At 52.8% G+C, this 18,997-nt stretch overlaps 3 protein-coding genes across 5 annotated transcripts in view; 2 read left to right on the top strand and 1 right to left on the bottom strand.

The window, feature by feature from the left end:
• The window catches only part of LOC109286048 (zinc finger protein 420), a 22,986-nt gene extending 19,130 nt beyond the window's left edge, over window positions 1-3,856 (bottom strand). The window contains exons 1-2 of the mRNA XM_059729318.1: window positions 3,576-3,856; window positions 3,136-3,323 (exon numbers count right to left, since the gene is read on the bottom strand). Coding sequence (XP_059585301.1) covers window positions 3,136-3,323; window positions 3,576-3,805 — 418 coding nt within the window. The 5' untranslated portion in view covers window positions 3,806-3,856. The remainder of the gene's footprint in view (window positions 1-3,135; window positions 3,324-3,575) is intronic.
• LOC102573831 (zinc finger protein 345) overlaps window positions 3,841-18,997 on the top strand; it is a 17,473-nt gene continuing 2,316 nt past the window's right edge. The window contains exons 1-6 of one of the 3 annotated variants that reach the window (XM_019498998.2): window positions 3,841-4,179; window positions 8,308-8,518; window positions 9,762-9,934; window positions 10,433-10,559; window positions 12,257-12,373; window positions 18,583-18,767. In XM_019498998.2, the coding sequence (XP_019354543.2) occupies window positions 3,841-4,179; window positions 8,308-8,518; window positions 9,762-9,934; window positions 10,433-10,559; window positions 12,257-12,373; window positions 18,583-18,767 (1,152 nt within the window). Of the gene's footprint in view, window positions 4,180-4,470; window positions 5,389-8,307; window positions 8,519-9,761; window positions 9,935-10,432; window positions 10,560-12,256; window positions 12,374-18,582; window positions 18,768-18,997 lie in introns of those variants that run through there. The other 2 variants (XM_019499000.2, XM_019499001.2) reach the window with 2 other exon arrangements.
• On the top strand, window positions 7,641-8,329 carry LOC132243330 (zinc finger and SCAN domain-containing protein 26-like). Its single transcript, XM_059729322.1, has one exon. It carries the CDS (start codon window positions 7,887-7,889, stop codon window positions 8,199-8,201), a length of 315 nt encoding a protein of 104 aa, XP_059585305.1. The 5' UTR covers window positions 7,641-7,886; the 3' UTR covers window positions 8,202-8,329.

The raw sequence follows: 18,997 nt of genomic DNA, 5'->3' as shown, positions 1-18,997 counted from the left end.
GGTTATTTCCTTAGCAGAAAAGTGCTGGTATAATTTGGAACTGATATTCATGGGAACAATAGTATTGCTTTATTCAAATACCTTAAAGATTTTATAACATCCCAGCAATAAAGATATGGAAAAAGCTTTTTAAATAAAAATTGAAGGGAAAACTGCCCCTCTAAAAGGGAAAAATTATTTTTAAAATGGCAATATGGTTAAAGTGCAACAAGGGTATTGGCATCCTTTGATCTCACTTTTGGGGGAAAAAAATTATAAGGGTCCCAATTCCAATTGCCAAAATGGTGCAATGAACCACTGAAAACAGTAAAATAAATGCAAATAATCCTTGTCACTTATGCATGCATGTATGTACACGTATAAAAGAAAAACGCCCCAAGAATGGTATTAATATGTACACTGCTACTGCACGTCAGCATTGTAAATGTGTAAATATGAATATTTTACTGAAAGTTTTTCTTGGCAGGTTAGTATGTTTTCTTTTGCAGAAACCAGAGAATAAAATTCAATCTAGTAGCAAAAGTGAATAAAAGACTACGAGGCCTCATTACCATCAACAGTGCTTTCTTCACCTAAGCCACAGTCTTATCACCACAGCAAAAATTGTTTTGTCTGTCTGTTTTGTGTTGTTTGTCCGGTTGTGTGGTTTTTGTTTGTTTGGTTGGTTGGTTTTAAGTTGTCAAAAGTTTAAATGCATATGAATATCATAAAGATATAATCAAAATAATTCGTAGTACCTCCTCTAAAAACTGAATTTGTCTGTGGACCACAGACAGGACACTTTTCGTCTAGTTTGGACAGGAAAGTTGTTCTAATCTTTGAAACAGAGCACCAATTCATATGAAAGTTTCAAGTTACAAAAAGCTTACTTGTTTAGCAAAATGTCATTTAGTACAAAAGGTGTGTGTGTGTGTGTGTGTGTAGTAAACAACCTCATAGAACATTTTTAAGGCTATAAAAGAAATCTCATTTGTATTTAGATACACCCTGGTATGTTGGTGTTATAAATAGTGTGTGAAAACTGCATTAACCATTGTTTTACAGGAAAAGCAAGAGTTGATAAACCTAGCACATCATTATTTGTATAAAGTAAAGGAAACTCTTTATTGATTAAAACAAAATACAGAATGGACAGGTATGTAAAATGATGTGAAACCCTGGACAGCTAATTATGTCCAATGTGCAAAAGAAGAGGCCCAACCTTCTGAGCACCAATCACTATTTCATCAAAAGAAGGGAGGCTTATGGAGTAGGTTACAAATAGATTTCATTAATAAATTGCCTTTAATTCTAGACTAACTGTTTGTGAACAATATATATAGCCTATAGCCTTTTCAATTTTTATTTGAACAGTCCATGAAGTTGGTGATGGACGTGGATCAGTTTAACGATGTGAGAGATGCCACTAACTACGATGTGTATAAATGGCTGGCACAATTAAAAAGAGAGCAAGGTAACCCTTCAAATATGAATGATGGAAGCCATTCAACAAATGCAGGGGAAAATACAGAAAGAAAAGATTGGCAACCCATTTTTATCGGAAACTGATGATCAAGTTATGTATTTATAATTGGGGGGAAAAATACTTTGGATTCCAAGTGAATTGGACTGTTGCCTATCATCAACCGTTTTAGTCCAGTGGTATATGAAATCAAATTGGGGAGAAGCATTAAAATGGGTACATGCATTTCAGATAAAGTTACTCAACGGTGTATGACATTTAACACATTACATTTATTTGAAAGCCACAGGATGCCCAATGACACTGATGGAGTGGCTGTTAAACACCGCTGAAGGAGAACCAGCGTTAATTTGTATCTGTTGTTGTGTTTTTCTATTTTTGATATGTGTGTGTGTCATGAATAGAACGTGACCAGCATATAAAGAAGCTGCACGTGATGCTGGAAACTGCATGGCACGAGCCCTGGATATTTTGACTCAGTCTTGCTTATTGCTTTAAGTTTTATCGGTATATTGTTACGTTTTTGTTACTTTCCTTTTGAGCATTTTGAATTGCACAAGTGTCTTACAGGAAAACATCCCTGGAGATAGAACAATTTGATTGATTTCCATTTCTCTTAAGGAATCAATTGGACTACCTTAAATGATTGGTTACAGAAGAATTCACAAATAAGCTATCTTACCACTACAGCACGAGGACAAAAGCAACTGCGCACTATAACTATTTTACACCAAGGTTCAGAAATTCGGAGAGCACCTGAACAAGCTAGACAAACGATGACACACCATTGGTATGATATTCAAGGGATGGTCCCCATCACGGGTGGCGGTCCTAAATGTTACGTTACATCCTATTATCATCTTTTCTACACTAACTGGAATAATGGTGATTGTGATGTTGTTGTATGTGTTGCTGGATGAAACAAATGTGTCTTAAATTGAAATCACATGCCTTAATTGCTTAACAACATATAGCCTTGCAGACATCAGAGCGATCCATTCAAAACAAAACGTTTTGAAGGATCAAAGGAAGCGTTATGCAAAAAGCAAACGTACCAGCTTGCTGCTAGGTAAATAACAAGCAAATAGACTTTTCCCTATTGCTTTTAACCTCGTGTATTTTCTTGCGTTTTGCACGGCCTTCAGAAAGTCCATTTTGTATTGCTCTGTAGCTTGACACAAGTGCTCGACCCTTCGCTCGTCTGCAGGCTGTACGGGGGAGAGCGCGTTTGTGGAAAAGGAAAACATCAGCTGGCGACCGGCTGAAGAGAGCAGACAGACACGAGACCGAGCGAGGAGAGTCCGTCCGCCCCCGAACCGCGAGACAACGACGGCAATCGCCTTCACCGAACAACACAGCGATCGCCCGGCAAGAGCCCGGGGCCTGGGGGGCCTGGCAAGGCTATGAAAGATGGGACGAGACCTATCGATTCTGGGTCTCGTTCTGCGTGCCACCCTGCAGCACCGGTCTGTCTGCCCAGCACCTGCTCCTGACCAACCTGGCTGGCCACTGAGCGGGTCCCAGTACTGGTAAGACTGGTGCCTATCCGAGCGCAGAACAGAAACTGTCCCCCCCCCGGCAGGGCGACAAATACCGCACCCTGTCCCGCACACGGGCAGACGTCCGACCGCTCCCCGCGCGCAGGACGGCCTCGCCGCCGCCCTGCGCCTCACCTGAGTCCTGGCGGGGCGGGGGCGGGGGCTCCTCCTCGGCGTCCCCAGGCCCCCGCGTCTCCCTCCGCCCGGCCTCCTCCAGCGGCCTGTCCGCACCGCGCGCCTGGGGCTGCTCCCGCCGCGCCCCCGGCGGCGGCATCTCCTCTGCGCGCACGTCCGCCACCGCCACCGCCGCGCCGCGCCGCGACCTGGGGGCACGCACCGTCACGGCAGCGCCGGGGACACGGACGCCGCGCTGCAACACTGCTCCGTCCCGCCCCGCCCGGGGCTGCGCCGCCTGACCGCCCCCACTGCTGCTGCCACCCCGCCACAGCCCCGCGCCCCCACCGCCCCCGCAGCTACGAGCCTCTCCCGCCCCGCGGCTCCGGGGGGCCACGGCCCCGCAAGCGCTGGCGCCACAACCCCCCCACACGGCCTCTCCATGCCCCCCAGCCCCTCACCCCGCGGGCGGGCGGGCAGACCCCGCGCACCGTCTCCGCCGGCCCGGCAGCCTCCACCTCCACCTCCTCCTCCTCCGCGGGGGCTTCTGGGAGCTGAGCGCAACACCAGGTGCCCGGCCCCGCCCCCTGCGCGTCACGCCTGTGACGTCCCATGACGTGCGGGGCGGGGCGGGGCGGAGCCGTGAGCGGGTTTCAAGCGGGGCGGGAAGAGGAGGTTTCACCGCGGTCATGGACGCTGCCGTCCCCACGTCCGTGTGTGTGTGGGATGCTGCCTCCCCCCGTCGCTCCCACGTCCCTGCTCCCCCGCGATGGACTGGTCTCGTCCTCGGAGCGCCCGGGACCCCCCAGCACAGCACAGCACAGCACAGCCCGCCCCGAGGGGCCTGTCCCTGTCCCTGTCCCTGTCCCTGTGCCTGTCCCTGCCCCCGGGGGCGCTGGAGCCGGCGGGAGGCGCCGCAGGCGGGACACCGCCCTCTGCTCACCCGCCCGCCGGCTCCGCCCCCAGGGCGCCTCTGACATCTTGCAACGTCACGGGCGTGACGCGACAGGGGGCGGGGCCGGGCAGTTGGGGTTGCGCTGCGCTCCCAGGAGCCGCCGCGGCGGGGTGAGGAGGCTGCCGGGGCGGCGGAGTCGGTGTGCCCGCGGGGGGAGGGGCGGGGGGCCCTGCATCCTTAGCCCCGCATTGGGGGCGGGGCAGACTGTGGCCCCCGGGGGGTCCGGTTGCCTCGTCCCGATCCCCGCCGCGCGGCGCTCGGGGCCGGGGGGGGCAGTGCGGGCCGGCGCTCGGGGCCGGGCGGGGGCAGCGGGCTGGGACCGGGGCAGGCGTGGGGCCGGAGGGGCCGGGCAGAGCCGGTGCGGTGTAGAGGGGTGGGGGAGGGGCGCGGGTGTCCCCGCGGTGGTCGGAGACCCCGCAGCCGGCGCCGGCGCCGGGGCCAGGGCCGAGCTCCCCGCCCCAGAGCCGTGGCGCCTGCGCTGCCCGGACGCCCCGGGGCGGCGGGAGCTGCGCGGTGGCTGGCTGGAGCCCCAGCGCGCAGCCACGAGCAGGTGCTGGAGCCGCTCCTGGCCCTCCTGCCGCGGGCATGGGGGCGCGGCGTGCAGACCTGCGCCCCGGCCGGCCGAGGGGGTTCAGCGGGGCCAGGGGGAGCGTAGCATGCAGTTGGCTAAACTAACTGGATTGAATTTAGTTCGGTGTGCTTTAATGTAGCTCGGTAACTTCATCGCTGTGCTTTAAGGGGTCGCTGCTGCACTCCTCGTGCAGTGACTCTTGCGTGAGCTCAGTAGCCGCGCGCTCGCTGTGTGCTGTGCGTACGGCAGGCGTGGGTGAAGGGGTGAACGGCAGTTTTGAGGAGGAGCAGGGAGAGCAGAAGTAGCTGTTTGTGTAAGCACCGAGGCGCCAGATGTGTAAATGAGCAGCCAGTATGCTAATTAACGGACGGCCAAAGAACCCCTTTGAAGCCGAGGGCACAAGGGAGATGGTGAGGGAAGGAGCGCTGCCGTGTGCGCAACAAGGACGCTTCAAGGCTGAGACCCAGTTTTACGACCTTGAGCTGAGATAAGCAGAAGATGGATGCAAAACAACGGTTGAAACACAGGCTACGCGTGGAAAACCCCCAAAATGCTGAGCAAAGACTGGTAAACCCTATAAAAGGACGAGCCGCACAATGCCGGGTTGGGTGAGTCTCTTCTCTTGCTGTTTCACGGGAGCACGGACGCGTCTGTTCACCCCGCTCCAAGCTGCAATCTCAAAACTTCGTCGTCTACTCGATACGCCTGGAGCTGGCCACCCTGGGCTCGTGCTGAGCCTCTGTTGCTGGTAACCGTGTCTGGTGTGTGTGCGGGTGGAGTGGTTGTTTTGTGTGCGTGTGCCCGCGTGTAATGATGTGTATGATGATTTGTGTGTGTTTGTATGAATCGTGTGTCCGACTCGTAATCAATAAACACAGCACCTTGCCGTATCCCCCTTTATAAAGTCTCGCTTTTTGATTTAGCAATTGGTATTTCAAGGTAACGTTTTGGTGGAGAATGCGTGTGGGGGTGAACAAGGTTATATGCTGCGGTTGTTGATCAGCTCGGTGCTCTCCGTTGTGGTTATTAGTGGGTCTTATGTCATAAGTCTCGTCCGAATGTTTATTTGTCTCTGTCTAAAAGTGTGCACACCGACCGGTGGTAGAAGTGCCGGCTATAGTAGTCTCAGGTTAGACCGGCCATGTTACAGAAATAGAAGGCCCAGCTGTGGGTTGTGGAGAATCAGAAGCTCACTTTGTGGGTAGGTGGAGGTCTGGGCTGCTTATAGAGGGGTCCATTGCTTTGGTTTGGATTTCTGCCTTGAGACTCTGTTATATTAAAAAAACAGACTTTTGGCATGTTACGGACTAGGATACTAGCTTTAAGAAATAATAAACGGTAACTATAATAAGTAGACGCAGTATTGGGAACTTGAGTTAAGATGTTTAAAAGAAAAACAATAAGGAGTGAGGCAGATGTTGAAGATCCGCTGCCTACGTATCTGCAGGATGCAAGTCTTTTAAAGCAGTGGTTTGGCCATAGTCCTTGGACTGAGCAGGCAGCATCAGATGCCCACACCAGTGCAGGCATAAGAGATACATTCAGAAACTATATGCAGGTATATAATGTACCACCCCAGTCCACAAAGAAGGAAGCTGCTGCTATGTGGCTTTTATAAAAAGCTACTAAAAATCTTTTCCTCTGTCTGACTAACTGTGAGGAGGGACTCGAGCAGAGAGGGAAACAGCTCACACAGATTACACGCGAATTGGATACTTTAAAAATAGCAGCAGGATGCACACACTCACAGCTGCAAACCCTTCATAATGTTTTAAATAAACTGCGCTGGAAAATAAAAATCTTAAGACAGTGGCTGAGGAAAAGACAAAACTAGAACAAAGGGTCCAATTCCTACAAGGAATGGTAAAGAAGTTAACACTAAAGCAAGGACAGGCACCGGCAAATCACACTCAGTGCAAGGCCAGAATGAATCATCCAAGACTTAAATTGGGATTTGCAAGCAGGCAGGTTGCTGCTGTTACCACTGGGGACATCCCAATGGACACCCCGGATTTGGAACCAGGTTTATTGACTACAATTAGAGTGTCAACGCATGGGATAACTACCCGCCTGCGGCGGCTGCCATGAAAAGCTGTTCCACCACTGAAACTAGAGGACCTGTGCCTGATGAACAGGACGAGGGCCAGTCACTGGTTCCCAAGCCACCACTACTGTCATCCCTTTGACAGCCACAGATTTAAGGGCACTAGCTACAATTTTAGGGCAGCACGTAATGTCGGCTTGTGCGAGTTCAGATCTCCAGGGTATTGTATAGAGAGTAAGTACGTTAACCCAGGTTCCCACTGTATTGGCATTGTTCAAACACCTGGGCAGTGCTATGGGGCGCCAGTATTTACTAGCTCAAGCGGCTACCCTAACACACAGATCAGATGAGGACCCTAAAATGTTTTTTACTTGTTGGGAACTTGTGCAGATAATGGCAAGAGTTGTAGTTGCTGGGGGAGGGAATGGAGTTCTAAACAATACGCAGTTTCCAGTGGAAAACTTACAGGATTGTGCAGCAGCTATGTAGCCAATGTATGCAAACAGATTGGGTATCTGGGATGATGGACATCCTACCACATTGGCAGAATTAGGACACAAACTCCAGCCAATAACACTGCGTGCGGCTCCTTGTACCGTAACCATTAAGAGAGAGAGAGCTCCAGGAGTGACAGCAATAGACCAGGTCACTTGTTCAAATAAAAGTGGTGGAAGGGGTGGAGAGATGTCAGGACAAGGTATAGGTAAAGGCAGTGGGAGAGGAAGACCAAATGTAAAATCCTCAGCTAAGTGCCGTCGTGCCGCCTGGCGTATCCTTACGAACCACGGTTCATCCTTATGGATTGCAGCCAAGTCCCACCTGGGCGGTGCTCTGGGCCTGACACATGGCCGGGGTGCGGGAGAAGCCTTGGCCTATGGGGGTGGTGGTGGGGGCTGTGTGCCCTGCAGGTGCCGTGGGTGGGGGGTCGGGGTGTAGCGCCGGGGGGCACTGGAGGCACTGTGCAGAAGGGACTGGTGGGGGCCGGGGCAGGTGTGAGGCTGGGAGGGGGCTATGCTTGGTGATTGTGGAGCCAGTCCGCTCCTCACGGCCTATGCGGGGCAGAAAGGAAGCAAGGACGACCCTGAGGCTGTTCTGAGTAGGGACAGTCTGGGGTCAAGGCTGGGCAGACCTTGTCTCATCTAGACTGGGATGGAGCGGGGGTCTCCCTGAGGTGGTCGGAGACTGCACAGCTGGCACCGGGGATGACCTCCCCACCCCAGAGATGCCAGCGCTTCCAGGGTCTCTTCTACCTAAAATCCAAGGGGCCGCGGGAGGTGTGCCGGCGCCTGCAGGAGCTGTGCCGGGGCTGGCTGGAGCCCCAGCGCCGCAGCAAGGAGCAGGTGCTGGAGCTGGTGGTGCTGGAGCAGTTCCTGGCCATCCTGCCCCCGGGGATGCAGAGTTGGGAGTGGGGGCGCAGCGTGGAGACCTGCGCTGAGGCTGTGGCCCTGGCCGAGGGGATTCAGCTGGGCCAGGGGGAAGGTGACCATCTCCTGGTGAAAGCATTTGTTTCACCCTAGTCATCAATGCTGCTGTCCCTACATCTAAGTGTTTTGGGGATGTTCCCTCCCCGCCCCGTCGCTTCCACATCCCTGCTCCCCAGTGATGTATTTATCTTGACCCCAGGTCACAGCGAGGGTGAAGGTCATGGACGTGCGCGCAGATGAGATGCAGCCCACGGGGCCACGGCGGGAGCCTGGTGATGCCTGGCTGGACCAGCCACAGGCCCTTGGTGCTGACAGGCCACTGGAGGAGGCAGGACAGAGGGAAACCCTGGGGCCTTGGGACCAGCCCCCCTGTGTCCCTGAGGAGGAGCCCCCGCCTCGCCAGGAGTCAGGTGAGGTACAGGGTGGAGGCCTGGGCGTGGGTCTGGGTGCCGGCGAGGCCGTCCTGCACGCGGGGGAGTGGGTCGAATGTCTGCCTCTGCACAGGACAGGGTACAGTATTTGTCACCCTGTGGCTGGGGGGCCAGAGCTGTGGTCCCCGTGGGGGTGTCTCCCAGGCTGGGGCACCTGATCCTTCTCCCTGATTGTGTGCAGCACCCAGCAGAGAGAGGCTTCGTCTTGCTTGGGCCTTGTTGTGCTGCCATGATAACAGTCAGTGACCTTATTCACGTCCCAGCAGTCAGTGTTCACTCATCCCTTTCTCGTGCCTCCATGAGCCCTCCGTGCCCCACGAGGGGCTGGTGCAGGTGAGATGCCCCAGTGGTCTCCGTCTGGGTCAGGTACAGTTAACCCAGGCCTCTCTCTTGCAGATTCCCCCAAAACAGAGGAGACCCTTTTCCATCAGCATGAGGCACCATCCTCCAGTAGAGTAATCTCTCTTCCACACATTTTCATGGGGTCATAGTTTCATAGCTGGTCGGGTCGGAAGGGACCTGAGCAGATCATCTAGTCCGACCCCCTGCCGTGGCAGGAAAGAGTACTGGGGTCAAATGACCCCGGCCAGATGTTCGTCCCGCCTCCTTTTAAAGACCCCCAGGGTAGGAGCCAGCACCACTTCCCTTGTAAGTTGGTTCCAGGTCTTAGCTGCCCTGACAGTGAAATAGCGCTTTCTAATGTTTAGCCTGAAACTACCTTCTGCTAGCTCGTGTCCGTTGTTTCTTGTAACTCCTGGGATTGCTCGGGGGAACAGGGACTCTCCCAATGCCTGCTGGTCCCCCTTGACTAGTCAGTGGCCCAAAGGATCGGCTGTTGTTCTCCCAGTGACTCTGGGAGCATTTCACATGCCCTGGAGAACCCCGACCTGGCATTTGTCTCCTCCACCCCCCCCAACATGTGGATGTGACACAGTGCCAACATCCCTTCAGCTTCTTCCCCAGGGAGCGAGGGCACTGCAGGCACTGACATGGTGTTGTGATCCCTGCCCTGACCTGAGACAGAATTACTGGGTCTCGTCTTCATCCTCATGTTCGTAGAAGTCCATTAGGAAGAGCTGTGGGGCTTGGGAGTCTTTCTTCTCCCCACTCTCCACACAGTGAAGCCTCTGACTGCCTTTGTCCTGGGCCAGTACAGGAGACGAGCCGGGCTTTCCCCGTGCCAGCAGCACCAGGGCTCACCTGTGCTTTCTCCACCCTGCAGGTGCTGGGATCCTGAGGAGAGCTGAGCAGAAGCCTCCTGGAGAAGAGCCTGTAACCCTGGAGCTGCACAGGGCTTCCCCAGGGAGCCTGGAGGAGAGGGGCTCCCCGACACATGAGCTGGGCCAACTGCAGAGGCGGCAGAGCAAACCTGCAAAGCAGAGGGAGAGCTTGGGGGTGAGCAGGGTGCTAGGTCCAGTTGGGGGTGGGAGTACAGCTGGGGCAAAGTGCAGGAACAGCCAGGGGTGGTGTAATGAATTTGGGGTGCAGAGAGACACGAAGAGCATCAAGCCTGTGGTAATGCAGCTTGGTGTGTTTGTTGCCTCCATTAGCAGGAGCTCCCTCCTAAGTGCAGACGGCCAGGGGGGTGCTGGCGTGGGCAGGCATCATCTGAGTGCATGGAGCCGGGGCTCCCTGCCCCTAGAACTGCTGCCCAGGCTGCATCCAGGGACTGAACAAAGTGAATGTGATGAGCTAGGCTAAAGCTGACACATGGACTCCTGTGTGCACAGCTGCGTCTGCATCTCATGTCAGCTGAAGACTGGGAAATATTGCACCCTTAGCTGTCGTGACAAAGCCTGCAGTTAGTTTTAATACTCTGATAGCAGACAGGGCGGTGGGGGCTGGAAACAGCTGGAAGAGGAGACACTGATGGTGTAACACTTGTGACTGCAGCTCCGGGAGGTGTTTGAGGAGGTGGCTGTGTATTTCACACGGAAGGAGTGGTTGCTGCTGGAAGATGAGGACAAGGTGCTTTACCGGGACCAGATGCTGAGGAATTTCCAAGCCCTCGTCTCCCTGGGTAAAGCGCTGGTTCTTGCTTCTCCCTGGAGCTATGTGAACTCTGCAGTTTATTGTCGTCTTCCTGTTTCTCAGCAGTCTCATCCTGGTGCACCTGTGGCTGGTGGCTTCAGTCTGCTTCCTCCCCACTGCTCTATCAGCGATCAGACCTCTCGCATATCATGTTAATAGATCCGCCTTCATTTCATTCAGCCACTTTCACTTGTGTCTTCCCCTTTCTTGTAACTCCTGGTGCTTCCATCTCCAGCAGTTTCTTGACAAAATGATCTCCCTTTGCCTTCTCAAGGTGTTCATACCATCTTCAGTTCATTGTGCATCAATTCACTAACAGCTCTTCCTTGGGGAATATTTCAAATTTTCTCCTTCACTCGTGTGTCGTGTCCATACACATTTAAGCGTCCTAGCATGCTCAGTTCAGTGCTAGCTAAATGCTTTTTCTCCTCCTTTGGTTATGACCCAGCACAAGTTAATGGAAGCCTTATTAGCCTCTCCTGCAATTCCTCAAGTCTTCCTCTAGTGTCTGATGTACACGTGATGCAACCCAGGTACTTGTACCAAGGGGTCCCTGGAAGCTTCTGTCCACATTCCTTCCTCGCAACTTCATCTGTACGGACCAGAGACTCTGGCTTTGCTGTACTTACATTTAGACCTGTGCTCTCAGGCTCACTCTGCCAGTCTCAAGTTTTCTTGTTCTCCTAGAATCCCTCTGCAGCTCAGACACCCATCGCTGTGATAACAAGAACTGGGCTAGGTGCAGGGCCTTGTGAAAACCATTTTTCATTTCCAGAGGATCTCTAATACAGGGGCTTGTTCTTGCTTGTGTGCAGGCTGGAGGTACGTAGCTTTTCCTAGGTCCATTTACTTTTTTGATGCTTTCTTTCCCTTCCGCTTCCCCCGGAGGATTTCCTTAGGGAAGTGCTCAAATGCCTTCTGTAGTTCAACAAAGACCACATAGACCATTTCTACATTATGGGCTTTCACATGCAATGAAGCGTGTGTCTTCTCACCTTCTTTTTGTCATTACCATGACTCTGAGGAACTTTGTTTTACACCTGGCCGTATTTACCGTCCTGTGGACTCGTCTCCATTCCCGGGATGTTCCTCCCATTGGATGGGATGCTGGTTTCAGTTGCAACTTCCGGTATTACAAAATAGTCTTGTCCTGTGCCCTGGTGATGCTGATTTATCTCGTCTCCCAGGAAACAGTTTCAATTTCAACCACCTGTCATGGATGCTTTTCACTGCCACAGGTCCTCACTTTAAACCCTCACTGAGAATAAGATCGTTTCCATTCCTTTAACTGGAGTTGGACTGAATAGATGGATATAATTTATCTAAAAGTGTGTCCAATGTCTCTTAATTTTGGTACTTTGGAAACAGTAAAAGCTTTATCTTTCTGCTCCCTAGTACAACACGGATCACTGTATCTCCATGCCTGTCTTTGGTGACTGTCAGTTCGATACCGTTTCTAAACCAGGCAGTGGTTGGGGCTTTGTTTCCTATGACCATTGCCCCAGTACCTGTGTGACAAGGACCATCATCTCTTCAAGACTTCTCCCTGCAGTACTTTCCCTTTCACCCTAAATGCTTCCTCCTCAATGACACCTTGAGTTGATTGGATCCATTCCCCAAATCCTGGTTGGTTATTCTGCATCCAGTACCCAGTCACAAATGCTCTTTAACCGCTGTCCCAAACAGGACATCGAGGTCCCACACCCGACTTAATCTGCCGCATCCAGCGAGGCCCGGAGGACCTGTGGGTCTGTGATGTTGAGGATGGTGGGGAAATGTCCAGGTCAGAGGAGCTGCTGCCAGGTGAGTTGTGGCTGTCCCCTCCACCCAATTCCCCTCTCTGAAATGCTCCGTGCCCAGAGTGCCAGGGCAGCCTGGGAACTGCTGACATGCCCTGTGCTGCCATTGCAGGGTCCTGACCTGAAATACAGTACATTATACTGTACCGTGTCCAGGCAGGTATTGTTCCCCCTTCCTGAATATCCAACGATATGGAGACAAGCAACTATTCCCTTCTTCCCTCCCTAAATCACAGCCATTACGGGACAATTGAGTTTGCTTTTTTGATTTATTTTCAGCCCATATCTGTTTTCCCTGGGATACCATGTGTGATGGGCCAGTGGGGGGCACTTCTGCACTGAGCCACCTGCCTCACTGCAGCCAAGCAAAAACCCCCACTTCGAGTGGCTCCCCTGGGACGCCTACGTCTGGCCAACCCCTTTCCTGGAGCAGACCCGCAAACCTGGAAGAACCACTGGCACCACTGGGGTCTGGGCTTTGTCCAGGCTCTGTGCCCCCCAGGGTACAAAGGCCTTATAGATGGACCTTGAGGGTGCTTAACCCACCATGAGATCTTGCAGTGCTTCCTTTATTCAGAGCATAGAAGGTAGCCTCCCTTAGTCAGCTGCACAAAGGGAGCAAAAAGGTTGCGCAGTCCTTCTCAAACATTTACTGCTGGCCTTACTATGATAGTTAGCTTTATTGTTGGAGAGGGGGGGCATAGGGAAGGAATACTAAGCAAAAGGAGCTTTGAAAGAGAACAGCCTTGAGCAAAACAGTATAAGGGTCTTGCGGGCCCTTTGAGAATGTGTCTTGAACACTTAGGTCTACGTTACTGGTTACAATTCAGATAAGTTACTCACAGCAGCGTCCAGAGGATCATAGAGGTGCGCAGCTTGATCCAGTGACCAGAAGATGCCTGCCTATCCCAAGATGGAGGGACCCTATTTATAAGTTTTCTGACCTCGCTACCTCTACTCAACCAACATCAGGTGTTTTCTGAGCATCACTGAGGCTGACCAGTGCGGTTGAGTAATGTCAGCCCTCGCCTCGCGTGGGGATCAGTGCCTTAGGACCACCCTCCCAGGTCAAAGGTGGGAAGTTTAGCAATAGCCTGGCCACAGGGAAAGGGAGTCTCCCCTGCAGATGGACGTAATCTTTCTGGACTTTAGGAAGGCCTTCGACACTGTCTCTCACCCCATTCTCATTAAAAAAACTAGGGGACTGTGGCGTTGACACCTACACAGTCAGATGTGTCACTAACTGGCTGGAGGGCCGCACCCAGAGAGTGGTGGTGGTCGGGTCTTATTCGACCTGGAGGGATGTGGGCAGTGGGGTCCCCCAGGGCTCGGTCCTCAGACCCGCACTGTTCAACATTTCATCAGTGACTTGGATGAGGGTGTAAAAAGCACCCTAGTTAAATTCGCAGACGACACTAAGATGTGGGGGGATGTGGGCACGCTAGAAGGGAGGAATAGGCTGCAATTGGACCTAGACAGGTTACAGGGGTGGGCGGATGAGAACAGGATGGGATTCAACACTGACAAGTGCAAGGTGCTGCACCTGGGGAGGAAGAACCAGCAGCAGACCTGCAGGCTGGGAACTCCCTTCTCGTCAGTGCAGAGGCAGAAAAGGATCCTGGAGTCATTACTGATGCCAAAATGAACATGGGCCGACAGTGTGGGGACGCGGTCAGGAAGGCCAACCGCACCTTGTCATGCATCCACAGATGCATCTCGAGCAGGTCCCAGGAGGTGATCCTCCCCCTCTACGCGACACTGGTCAGGCCACAGCTGGAGTACTGTGTCCAGGTCTGGGCAGCGCACTTCAGGAGGGATGTGGACAACATGGAGAGGGTCCAGAGGAGGCCACCCGCATGATCGGGGGCAGCAGGGCAGGCCCTAGGAGGAGAGGCGACGGGACCTGAACCTGTTCAGCCTCCACAAGAGAAGGCTGAGGGGGGACCTGATGGCCGTTTACAAACTAGTCAGAGGGGACCAGCAGGCATTGGGGGAGTCCCTGTTCCCCCGAGCACTGCCAGGAGTGACAAGAAATACCTGTCACAAGCTGGGAGAGGGTAGATTCAGACTAGACATCAGGAGGCGCTACTGTCAGGGCGGCTAGGATCTGGAACCAACTTCCAAGGGAAGTGGTGCTGGCTCCTACCCTGGCGGTCTTTAAGAGGAGGCAGGATGAACACCTTGCTGGGGTCGTTTGATCCCAGTGCTCTTTCCTGCCAGGGCAGGGGGTCGGACTTGATGATCTGCTCAGGTCCCTTCCGACCCGACCAACTATGAAACTCCCTTTCCCAGGACATGATGGGATTTGTAGTCCCCCATGGAAAACGAGATGATGTACAGAAGCTCTGTTTAACCATTCCTGTTGGACAAGGGAAAAGCTGGGGCTCCCCCTGGGTTCTCCTGCTCAGGTTGACCTGGGCCCCAGGATGTGTTTCGTCATGGTCTCAGGCTGCATTACATGGCTCCATGGCGTGGGAGGGATTTGGAACCTTTCCTGTTGTGGGAGGAAGGAAACCCCCATGTTTTGCACCACAATTGCCCCCTTCCTGTTTCCTCTCTAGGGCCCTGAGTTTCAGAAGGCCTAAGACTCGGCAGAGTCCAGGTTCAGGATCATGGCAAGGCCTTACACCCAGTTCAGACTCCTATGACATACCGGCCAGATGGGACTTGTCAGCAGAAGAAAGCTCCATGGGCTCATTCCGTGCAACAGACCATGCCCTGGATGGAGGCAGGAAGCACAGCCCTGCTCCTTTTAGAAGAGAGAGCCACAGCCACAGACCTCACCCCACCCATGGGTCCAGGGGACATACCCCCCATGCCTCCCCTGGGTTTGCACCACTGCAGTATCTGCACCCCCTGACAAGCCACAGCTCTGTCCTGCACCCTGCCCCACTCTTCCCCCCTGGGGTAGCAGCTCCCCAGCCCCAGTCCCTCCCTCACCACGGGGGCCTTGATCTGCCCCCTGACTGCCCATTCCCCCCGGCAGACTTAACAGCTGGATGCTGTTTTCCAAGCTGCCAGGCTGCATATGGGCAGTCAAATTGGTATCGGCTGACATGGCTTACTAATAATGGGCCATCGGTATCAACTCAAAAAATCTTTATTGGTGCACACCTACCCATGTGTCCTTGTCTCAGCAGGGTCCGAGGTGATGGGGCTGACAGCTGGGACAGAAACCTTGGGGGAGTCTGATTCTGAACTCCCCTGAGTAGGGGACATTAGCCCATCACAAGGACCTGCCTTTCCCTCACTCCCTGCACTTTGGGTTTATAGATTCATTGATTCATAGATTGCTAGGGGCTGGAAGTGACCTCGCAGGTCATCGGGTCCTGCCCGCCTGCACTAGGCAGGAAAGACAAGTGGGGTCAGGTGAGCTCAGCAAGGTTACTGTCCAGTCTCCTCTTGAAGGTTTCCAAGGTAAACGATTGGACCACCTCTGGAGGGAATTTATTCCACACTCTGGATACCCTAATTGTCAAGTCGCTTTTCCTAGTGTTAAGCCTGAAACAGTCTTCCATGAGTTTGTGGCCATTACTCCTGGTTTTCTTCAAGGGTGCCCTGGTGAACAGTTGCTCACCGAGCTGTTGTTGTATGCCTCTGATGTAGCGGTAAGCTACTACCAGGTCCACTCTCAGCTTTCTTTTTCTTTATGCTGAAGAGTCCCAGGTCCCCGAGCCTTTCCTCGTATTGCTTGCCATGTAAGTCTCTGATCGTGTGTGTGGCCCTTCTCTGGACTCTCACACTTTACAGCGTCCTTGTTGCAGTGTGGTGCCCAGAACTGGACGCAGTACTCCAGCTGCAGTCTCAACAAGGCTGAGTAAAGCAGAAGAATCACCTGCTTGGTTTTGCTGGGGATGCATTGATTAATGCACGCTGGCTAGAGCATTGCACTGATGGCACGTGTTCATACTGTGGTCTATTATTACCCCTAGGTCCCTTTCAGTCATGGTGCTAGTCAGTTTGGCGTTACCAAGCTTGTAAGTAAGTTGGGGATATTTGCCCCCAGATGGAGCAGTTTGAACTTCATCTGGTTCTGATCCGCCCAACTCTCCACCTGTCTAGGTCCGCCTGTACCTGCAGCCTATCTTCAAGTGTGACCATGCTCCCCCATAACTTGGTATTGTCCATGAACTTGGCCAGTGAGTTCTTCACCCCCACATCCAAATAATTGATAAAGATGTTGAAAAGCACTGGACCAAGCACGCACCCCTGAGGGACACCACTGGCTACTTCTTACCAGGGTGACATGGGTCCACCCATTAGGACTCGCCGAGTCCTGCCCCTCAGCCATCTTCCTACCCACCTAACTGTCGTACAGTTGAGTCCACAATCCTTCAGTTTTCCCATGAGAACATGATGGGATTCCAGATCAAAGGCCTTTTGGAAGTCTAGGTATACAATGGCGACCTCCTCTGTCTTATCCAGGTGGTGAGTTACGTGGTTGTAGGAGGAGATGAGATTGGTAAGACAAGACCTGCCTATGATGAGGCCGTGGAAGCCATCATTCAGAACCCTACCTTCTGCAAGCTTATCGCACGTAGACTCTGACTAGTTTTTCTAGTAGTTTCCCTGGGATAAAAGTTAAGCTAATTGGCCTACAGTTGCCAATGCCCTTTCTCCTCCCCTTCTTGAAGATGGGCACAACATTGGCCCTCTTCTAGTCTTTAGGAACTTCCCCTGAGCACCACAAGCTTTAGAAGAGTTTCACCAGAGGTCCCATGATGACTTCAGCCAGCTCCTGCAGCACTCTCAAATGAAATTCATTTGGTCCTGCTGATTTATAAATGTCTAACTTTTTAAACTGATCACGCACCAGCTCCACATCAGCACAAGGAAGGTGGTCACTCCCACCATGTCCATTCTCAACCTCTTCTAGTATGATTTGTCCCTTAGTCTGGTGAAATACCCAAGTGAGGTAGTCAATCAAGCTGAGTTTTCTCCTGAGTGCTGGTAACCAGATGTCCTGAGTTGTTAAGCAGTGGCCCCACACTCCCATTTGTTTTCCTCCTGTTCCCCACATACCTAAAGAAGGACTTCTTATTGTCCGTGATTTGTGTTGCTAGTTTAACTTCAGTTGCTGCCTTAGCCTTTCTAATCTTCTCCCTGCAAGCGTGGGACATTGTTGTGTAGTTCTCCTTGGGGCCTGGCTCAAGCTTCCATTGTTTGTATGCCTCATTCTTCTTTTTCAAGAGGACCATGATATCCCTACTAAGCCAAGAGGACTTCCCAGCCCTTCAGCTACCTTTCTTCCGCATGGGAATGGATGTCTTTTGTGCTTCGAGGATCGTGGCCTTGAGGAACAACCACTCTTCATGCACTCCTTTCACCTTTGGTCTCTGGTCCCGCAATGCTTCCCCTACTATTGCCCTGAACCTGTTGAAATTCATTTTTTGAAGTCCAAAACTTCAACCCTTCTAGTTGATTTGCCTGCCTTGTGATGAAGAGTAAATGTGATGGTTTTGTGGTCAGTGTCGCCCAGGCTACCCTCTACGTTCAGATTGCTCACCGGATCATGTCCTTTGGCCAGCTTAGGAGTGTGTTACCTCTGGTTGGCCTATGCATGTCCTGAGTCAGGTAGAGCTCTTCCATATAAGTCAGGAAGCAGCACAGCCGATCCGACTTAGCCAAGTGTTGCTCCCAAAAGATGTCCGGGTAACTGAAGTTGCTGATGACGACCATGTCCCTTGCGTGCGTGGCCTCTGCCAGTTCTGGTGAGAACTCCAGATGGAGCTCCTCCCCCTGGTTTAGTGGTCTGTAGTGTACACGTCTGTCTCAACATGCCCCCCGCGCCCCTGTAGTTTGACCCAGAGTTTTGAGCCGCTCTTCTTTGGAGCTGAGTTTGGCCTCCAAGGAGGTGTACTGCTCCCTCATCTAGAGAGCTAAACCTCTGCCTTGCTTCTCTACTAGTGTCTTCTGTGCAGGGTGTAGTGGCTATGTTGCAATCATGTGAGGAGTCCCACTAGGTCTCCGTAATCCCTACTAGATCATAATGCCCACCAGAGAGTAGGAAGGCTAGCTCCTCCTCGATCCCCGTGCTCCTGGCATAAGTACAGGCACCTGAGTCCTTGAAATGAGATTTGGAAGAAAGAGAGTGATTCCTTGAGGGAACGCAAGGTCCAGGCCTACTCAGGCCCATCCCAGCACAAAGAGTAAGCATGTTTGCCCCTTGCCAGCAGGGCAGGGATTAATCTGGAGTTTCTCTTCCCCATGCAGGAGGTGCCTGGCTCCTTAGAGGACCCAAGGAGGAGGCTCATGTGGAAGGGCCTGCAAATGCGGAGTCACCATGGACTTCCCTAGGGAGTTTGGGTGAGATGGACTCCCCGAGACCTGAGAAGGAGCAGTGGCCCAAGAATCAGGGAAGACCCCAGAAGCAGATGAAGAATGTAGCACTGAACCAGGTACCATCTGCAGTTAGGTGTAAGTGGAGAAGGGACATACCCAGAAAGAGCTGTGGGTGCGGGGAAGGATATCTGGAGACGAGACACCTAAAGATCTATTGGAAAGAGTCAGTGCATCCAAGCCGAGCCAGTGGGGAGGGTGCCAGAGATGAAGCAGGAGCTCTGTACCAAGCACAGGGGTAGAGCCCACCCCTGCTCGAAGGTCAGGAAAACCTTTAACTGCCCAAGAT

The sequence above is a fragment of the Alligator mississippiensis genome, chromosome 5 (genome assembly GCF_030867095.1).
Source record: "Alligator mississippiensis isolate rAllMis1 chromosome 5, rAllMis1, whole genome shotgun sequence".
NCBI classification, from domain to species: domain Eukaryota; kingdom Metazoa; phylum Chordata; order Crocodylia; family Alligatoridae; genus Alligator; species Alligator mississippiensis.
This window is presented reverse-complemented; position numbering and strand designations above follow the sequence as displayed.